Raw genomic sequence first — 7,534 nt, forward strand, 5'->3', positions numbered from 1 at the left:
GCTTTTCAAAACCCTCGGTGCCTTTTGAAAGAAAAGCAATGAAGGTGATGTTTCGGTTTAATGCTGCTCCTGCAGTGGCACTTGGTATTGTCTAAATGAAGCAAGCCCAAGGAATATTGGTCTGCAAGGTACTTTGCAATCAGAAACCAAGTTCAGATCTAGAGAAAAATATCTTTCGGGTGGAGTGGCTTGAAAGGTTTTGATGAGAAATGAAAATTACTTTCCTGTGGAATACTCAACTCCCTGTGCCTCCAGTTTTCACGTCACTTCTTAGTGTAATTCAGTTTTAGTGAAATCCAGGTGATTTCTTTCTAAGTGCTCGACTCACCCTGATCCCTGCAGGTGGCAAAGGCTAGACCTGCACTGAATACAAAAGAAAGGTCCATTTTGTTTGACACAGTTCAACTAAGTTGTTTGTGGAGTTTGTCTCCCTGTTAATCTTAATGAAGTCTGATCTTTTCCCCTTCTAGGATTTCCTCCGATGCATTTTTCCCTCCCCCAAGCCTCTCTGAAACCAAAAAGATTGGGGTTATGAAGTCAATCCTAGATGGCCTCGCAGATACGACTTTCCGAACAATCACAACAGATCTCCTTTACGTGGGCTCCAACGATATCCAGTACGAAGACATGAAAGGCGACATGGCATCCAAGCTGGGATACTACCCCCAAAAGTTTCCTCTCTCTTCCTTCAGGGGTGATCCTTTCCAAGAAAAAATGACTGCAGGAGATGATCCCCTGTTGAGCATTATTCCCTCAGATCAGGTCAACATCACAGAGTTTTACAACAAGTCCCTGTCCACGTTTAAGGATAATGAGGAGAACATACAGTGTGGGGAGAACTTCATGGATATGGAGTGCTTTATGATCCTGAACCCCAGCCAGCAGCTGGCCATCGCCGTGCTGTCACTCACCCTGGGCACCTTCACCGTCCTAGAGAACCTCCTTGTCCTGTGCGTCATCCTCCACTCCCGAAGCCTCCGGTGTAGACCCTCCTACCATTTTATTGGCAGCCTGGCTGTGGCCGACCTCCTGGGCAGTGTGATTTTCGTCTACAGTTTTGTGGATTTCCATGTTTTCCACCGGAAGGACAGCCCCAACGTCTTCTTGTTCAAACTGGGTGGAGTTACAGCCTCCTTCACCGCCTCCGTAGGTAGCCTTTTCCTCACGGCAATAGACCGGTACATATCTATACATAGGCCATTAGCTTACAAAAGGATTGTTACCCGACCAAAGGCTGTCGTAGCGTTTTGTGTGATGTGGACCATCGCTATTGTAATAGCCGTTCTTCCTCTGCTCGGCTGGAACTGCAAAAAGCTCAACTCTGTTTGTTCGGACATATTCCCTCTCATCGACGAGACGTACCTGATGTTCTGGATTGGGGTCACCAGCATCCTCTTGCTGTTCATTGTCTATGCCTACATGTACATACTGTGGAAGGCTCACAGCCACGCTGTTCGCATGCTTCAGCGGGGCACGCAGAAAAGCATAATCATTCAGTCTACGGAGGATGGTAAGGTACAGATCACTAGGCCTGATCAAACTCGTATGGACATCAGGTTAGCCAAAACCTTGGTCCTTATCCTAGTCGTTTTAATCATATGCTGGGGCCCTCTCCTCGCCATCATGGTGTACGACGTCTTTGGGAAAATGAACAAGCTCATCAAGACTGTCTTTGCCTTCTGTAGCATGCTCTGTTTGCTGAATTCAACAGTGAATCCCATCATCTACGCTCTGAGGAGCAAGGACTTGCGACACGCCTTCCGCAGCATGTTCCCCACCTGCGAAGGAACCGCGCAGCCCCTCGACAACAGCATGGAGTCTGACTGCCAACACAAACATGCCAACAACGCGGGGAACGTGCACAGGGCTGCCGAAAGCTGCATTAAGAGCACAGTTAAGATTGCCAAAGTTACCATGTCTGTCTCCACAGACACGACTGCTGAAGCGTTGTAAGTCAGAGACTTCTCAGCGTTGTGAGAAAAGGAGTTAGTTTTAAAAAAAAAAAAATCAACAACAGAGAAAACCAAACCCGTGGCTTAACGTGTTTGTACCCTCCTGTAATATTTTTTTGGTTTGTCATTGTAAGCTGAGCGACGATTGTGTTAAAAGCATTACCATCAACCAGTTCTTCAGGTTTTACAATTAGGGATTCAAGCTAAATTTTCAAAAGTTTTTTTCTCAAAAAGTGTTTACTGAATAATAGTAAGTTTCCTGAAAGATCAGAGAAAGTACCAGGTTAGCAATGGTTCCTTTTGGGGGTGTGAAGAAAAATTGTGAAACCTAATTAAAAACTAATGCATCCTAAACCAATACCATCAAATAAGAAAAAAAGCCTTGTAATCATGCTGTTCATGTCAATGTGAAGTGTATTTCATGTCTGTAAGTAATAGGAGTTTTTGATTTTTTCCAAAAGCGGCAGTGCTGAGTTTTAGAGGTTTTGTAAAACGTGTCGTGTCCCGTGAATTGTATGCTGTTTTATTATGTGTTATTGATATTTGTCTGATTAAACAAAGTGATAAGGTAGACTTCCGTGGAAATAATGTGAAACGTGATATCTAAACCCCATTGAAAACACTTACTGTATTTGAAGAATTCCTATGAGCTATTCTGGGAATTTTACACTTTTAGTGGTCTTCTGTGGACTTAGAGGAGAGGCTTTGTGTTCTTCTACTAAAATTATTTCCCCACTACCTTTTACTTTCACATGCATACGAGAGTAACAGCAACAAAGGAATAGAGGAGGAATGTAAGAGAGGAATGCACTGGTTCAGACTTTTAAATACCGCTGCGTTTATACAAAAGGACGTTCATGGTTGTACAGACTATCGCCTTGCTCTCAGGCGTTGCATGAATACGAACACTGAAAGGCGAAGGTCCCGGATATTGGCTCCTTTAATGGGCGAATGGTTTTAAGCCACGTGCTGGTGCTGGACCACTGAAGACAGCATGTGTCAGACTCAATGTGCGATGTTATCACTGTGCAGTCGATGTATACTTGAAGTGTGTCGCATTCCTGTATCCCAGGTTTAAGCAGATGCAGAGCCTGAGATGCCAAACTCCCATCTTCACTAAAAGAGGAGGAAATATTGTCAGACTTAGACATTCTCTTACTGTGTGAGCGTGTATATAAATAAGTATCTACATGTGTGTATGTGTGTGTGTGCGCGCGTGTGTGTGTAAGTATACTAATCAGTGTGAGTCATGGTAGCATAACTAAGATAGGTCACTATGACCAAATGTAAACTGTATTTCTTGTTGCACGCTTTGCACACGAATTCTGTTTTTATAATTGAGTTCTTCCAACTGATTACTGATGAAAGTACCGTATTAAGAATATCCCAATCCACTCTGAGAGGTGAGTCCATGTCCTAGAGAAAGAAGCCTTTCAGCTGTACTTGAGAATAAGGGGAAACAAGAGGCAGAGCATAGCGTGAGCCCACACTGACAACTGCAGTGGCTGTTGATGGTGTTCCTGAAAACTGAGAAAGCCAGAAATTAATGATCATTTGTTTTAAGACCGTCAGTATTCAAATCTGATTGCTTGAAATGAGCTGAGTCTCACTGTGAAATCAGGATACAGATGACAAGGTTTGACACCATCAGCTTGGAGGAAGGAGAAGTTATTGAAGGAAAACGGCGCCTCTGTTCCCTGGTGGGATTGTTTCTGCAGCCTGGGACTTTCGCAAGGAGCGTGTTACCGGATAGTCTTTGAGGCATGGATATTCTGTAATTCTGTTCTGAATCAGAAGGTATGGGGTCCTCTTCTCTGCTGCCTTGCTTTTTTGGACCATTTCCTCACCCTTCTTCTGGCTGATTTCTGCCAAAATAGCTGCAAAGGCGGCTTAGCCTGTTAGCTGCCTGATGCTTGCCGCAGGAGGGGTGACTGCCTCCGTGGCACCAGGCAAGGGGAGCCAAATCCATGCTGCCCTGCCACCCGTCCTGGGGGTTATGTAGGGAAAGAGCGGAGCGGCAGTCCTGGGGTCTGGCCGCCGTGGTGTCCCCATGGTGTTTCTGATACCTCAGTGCAGGCCAGAGCAGCTGGTAGCGCAAATGGCCCAGCCGATTTCAGCCAGTGGCTCTGCAGGGGTGTAGGTGGCTCCAAGTTCAGGCTTGGTGAGGGGCAGCACAGTTTAACAGCAGCTGGAAGACACAGGGGTACTTTCCTCCTCCACTCCCCTCTCCTGCAGCCTGCCTGGGTGGTAGCACAGGGCACCAACCCTCGAGGGGCCCACGGCAGTCAGCCGAAAATGGCAGATTGCGGAGGATTCCTGGAGGACATGCAAGTCCTCCTTCTGAAGGATCTTTCTCATATCTAGACGTAGTCCATCCTAAAGCAGTCCTCTTGGAGGAGGCGGGGGGAAAGGCCATTTGAAATGGAAACGTATTTTAAGAGCCATTTTTGAAACTGTCTTTTTGTGAATTAAATGCAAACTTCGTGGACTTTCGTTGTGCATTCAAGTTCTAAATTTTACATGATAAATCATGGGACAATGGGGCTGTCTTGGCACTTAACTTGGTGCTTACTGATATAATAAGAAACAGCATCCTGTGAAACGTTACCGTCTATCATCAGTATCTTCATTTACATAATGAGTTTTTCTAAAGCTCTGGGAACTGTGTCGGTTCACTTAGAACCATTTATTAAAGAGGTTGCAACAATTTCCCTACATGTTGCACACTAAGCGGAACTACTCTTTCATTAGAAAAATCTGCTGCCATTCCAAGATAAGCTGTACTTAAACTTCAGCTTTACGTATTCCAAATTTGCAGTTGCCTACCTTCACTTAGTGATCGCACAGCCAAACGATACTGTGTTCCATGGCCACCCACACCATCATCATCAACCGGCCAACGATAGTTGCAGTTACGTATACATACCAACTCCAAGTGTCACGTATCTACTGAGAAGACCATCTATATGTCACTTGTGTGCAGAGTTAGATTCTCAACAGTCTAATTGTATATTTGTATAATATAATCTCCTCAATGCTGTGCAATCACTATCCACATCTTCTTGCACTGGCCTTTCGATGAAAATTCTAGTGTGTCTCTTGTGAGATAGACAGTGCATTTTACCTGCTGTTATTGGGCTGAATGTATGTAAATAAGTGAAAAATAAAAAAAGTCATCCGTACAAGCAGTGGCCTAAAAAGTCTGTAATTGTAGATTAGGACAATTGTTGAAGTTGCTGTGACATCTCAAATACTACCTTTGAATAAACTGTTTACAGGGTCTCTTGGGATGCTGTTTCATAGTGAAAGGAAAATCTTTCCTTGTGATAATATGAGGTAAAGAAATTGGATTACCTGAGCTCTTTATTTCCAGTGTTTCAAAGTGGAGAACATAACTCTTTACTGTCTGTAAATCTAACATTATTACTTCCTCTTAGAAGAATATTGTATCATTAGATGTTTGTTTGAGCTGGTAACATCCTTGCAACTGCTGCAATATTTTTCATTAGCAACCTGTATAATAGTTTGTACACAAGTACTGTTCAGATTGTCATGAAAAGTAGCTTTGACCATTTACCTACCAGTAGCAGAATAGTATTTCGGTAAGATTTCCAGTGTATTCCTACCATATCATATTTTATTTCTATAATGTAATTAAACTGTTATTTATTCAAGGAGAAAAAGTATTCCTCTACTTTTTTTGTTTTCCAAATTTTGAGATCACTGAGGAAGCCACGTGATCATGCTGCCTCATCCCACAATCTGGTGCTCTACGTTTTGTTTATAAGTTTGTCTGTCAGATTCTGAAACAACTGCTTAAACAACTTGACAACAGGTTGTCAAGCTTTGTGGGTTTTAATTGTACATTGATATGTTTGAAGGAGGAGGTAGATTATATATTTTATATTTGTGTATTCAGTACTATGGAGACAAGAGAGAAATGACATAGTTAAAACTGAATCTCCTGTGTCATTATGTAGGCAATTTCCCCTTTCCTCTGTATTAGCCAAAATGCAATAAATCTCTTTTGCCTTCCTCAGATGCATATGTTTGCACAGAGATGTCACATTAAGACAAACCCATATACTTCAGAAAAACGAAACACCAAAGAGCAGAAGAAAGGAATACAAACTAAAAGACTGCTGCCAACAACGGCAATGACCTGAATTAGTTATTGGTGGTGGTAAATGTAATCAAAGACTTGAGAGAAACAAATAGTCTAGTTTTGGCCAGTGCCAGTGGGGGCAGAGTTATAGCTGGGGGGGGTGGGGGGGTGGGGTGGGATAATGAAGTGGTCCGACAGGGATGCACAAAAGCTATGCAGGAAGAGCAAGCTCAGCCATGCCACTGCCGGCGGGGCACACGTAAGTGCTCCCACCACTGCTCCTCCACAACTGAAAGGAAGGGTTGAAAAAACACTTATAATCTCTTTGTGGTCCCACGCACCCAATCCGAAGCCCACTAAATGCTGTAGAAAGGTCCCTGCCCATTTCAAAGGATCAGTTTTCCATATGACTTAATCTCAGATTCATGTTACTTGGGCAATTTTCCTTCTCCACATTCGTAGTTTGAAAGCAGTGGAGGTCCTTCGGGGATGAAGTGAGCATGTCCTGGGGCCTTGGATCATGGTTGTGCCACAATATTTGTATTTTTAAAAATTAGGTCACTGATGAATTGAGAAAGTCCTGGCAAAACAAAAGCAACTAGAAATGAAAGATTAGCTCTTAATCTGTAGCTGCACGCTACATTTAAATGAAGAAGTCTGAATATTTCCGCTGAAAGCTGTCACTTCCAAAGCAGCCAGGAGACAATTCCCACTGTGTTCACACGCTCGCTAGAAAATAAGGTCTATACTGCCACAAACCGACAGTTTCTTTTGATGGTAACACCTAACTCTATTCTAAACAACACAAGAGGAAATAATGACAACTTTCCAAGCAACTGCTTTCCCACACTATACCAGCTCAGGAAGTGTGCAGGCAAATATACCGTCATCATTTCAGCCTTTCACATTAACATCCATTATTATTTCCATTCTCCTGACAGTTGTTCTAAGAAGTCACAATATCATCATGCATGCACATCATCAAGAAAACATCTGGATTTTGTTGTTTTTTTTTTTTTAAATATGTTTTGTCTTCAGTGAAAGTCCAGCTTTGGCTTGATTTAAAAATTAAATCATAATATCTGGGGACAGATTATAAAAGAAGAGAAAAAAATAATTTTGCCTGTGTTTAAGAAAGCATAAGGTGTAGGGGGGGTTATTTGACAATTTAGAATACATATCTTCCTCTGTTTTGCCTTTGTCAATTGGTCTTTTTAGGTAATGGATATAAACAGTATCAACAGAGTTTTCTTTAAATAGCAGCACAACGTATGAGGCACATCATTGCCTTTAACAGGGCTCCTTAATAGAACGGTCATCTAATACTAATCTTTAAAATTCATTTAGGAGAAAGAGTGATAATAAGCCCAAGGTAATCTTAATGACTAGGTATGACATGCCCTGTTATTGCTTTCCAATAAATCATCTTTGGTATTCAGAGCAGCACTCAGGCACTCAGTTTTATGTTAAAGCATAT

General features: G+C 42.6%; 1 protein-coding gene across 2 annotated transcripts; it reads left to right on the forward strand.

Annotated features, from left to right (window-relative positions):
• Positions 1–516: 516 nt before the first annotated feature.
• CNR1 (cannabinoid receptor 1) lies at positions 517–1,953 on the forward strand. 2 transcript variants are annotated; one of them, XM_009807424.2, is made up of 2 exons: positions 532–597; positions 673–1,953. In XM_009807424.2, the coding sequence occupies exons 1-2, from the start codon at positions 532–534 to the stop codon at positions 1,951–1,953; spliced, it is 1,347 nt and encodes a 448-aa protein (XP_009805726.1). The 2 variants fall into 2 exon arrangements, with proteins under 2 accessions (XP_059691684.1, XP_009805726.1); XM_059835701.1 differs by having other exon boundaries at positions 517–1,953.
• Positions 1,954–7,534: the final 5,581 nt, after the last annotated feature.

This window comes from Gavia stellata, chromosome 2 (genome assembly GCF_030936135.1).
Source record: "Gavia stellata isolate bGavSte3 chromosome 2, bGavSte3.hap2, whole genome shotgun sequence".
In the NCBI taxonomy this organism is placed as follows: Eukaryota; Metazoa; Chordata; class Aves; order Gaviiformes; family Gaviidae; genus Gavia; species Gavia stellata.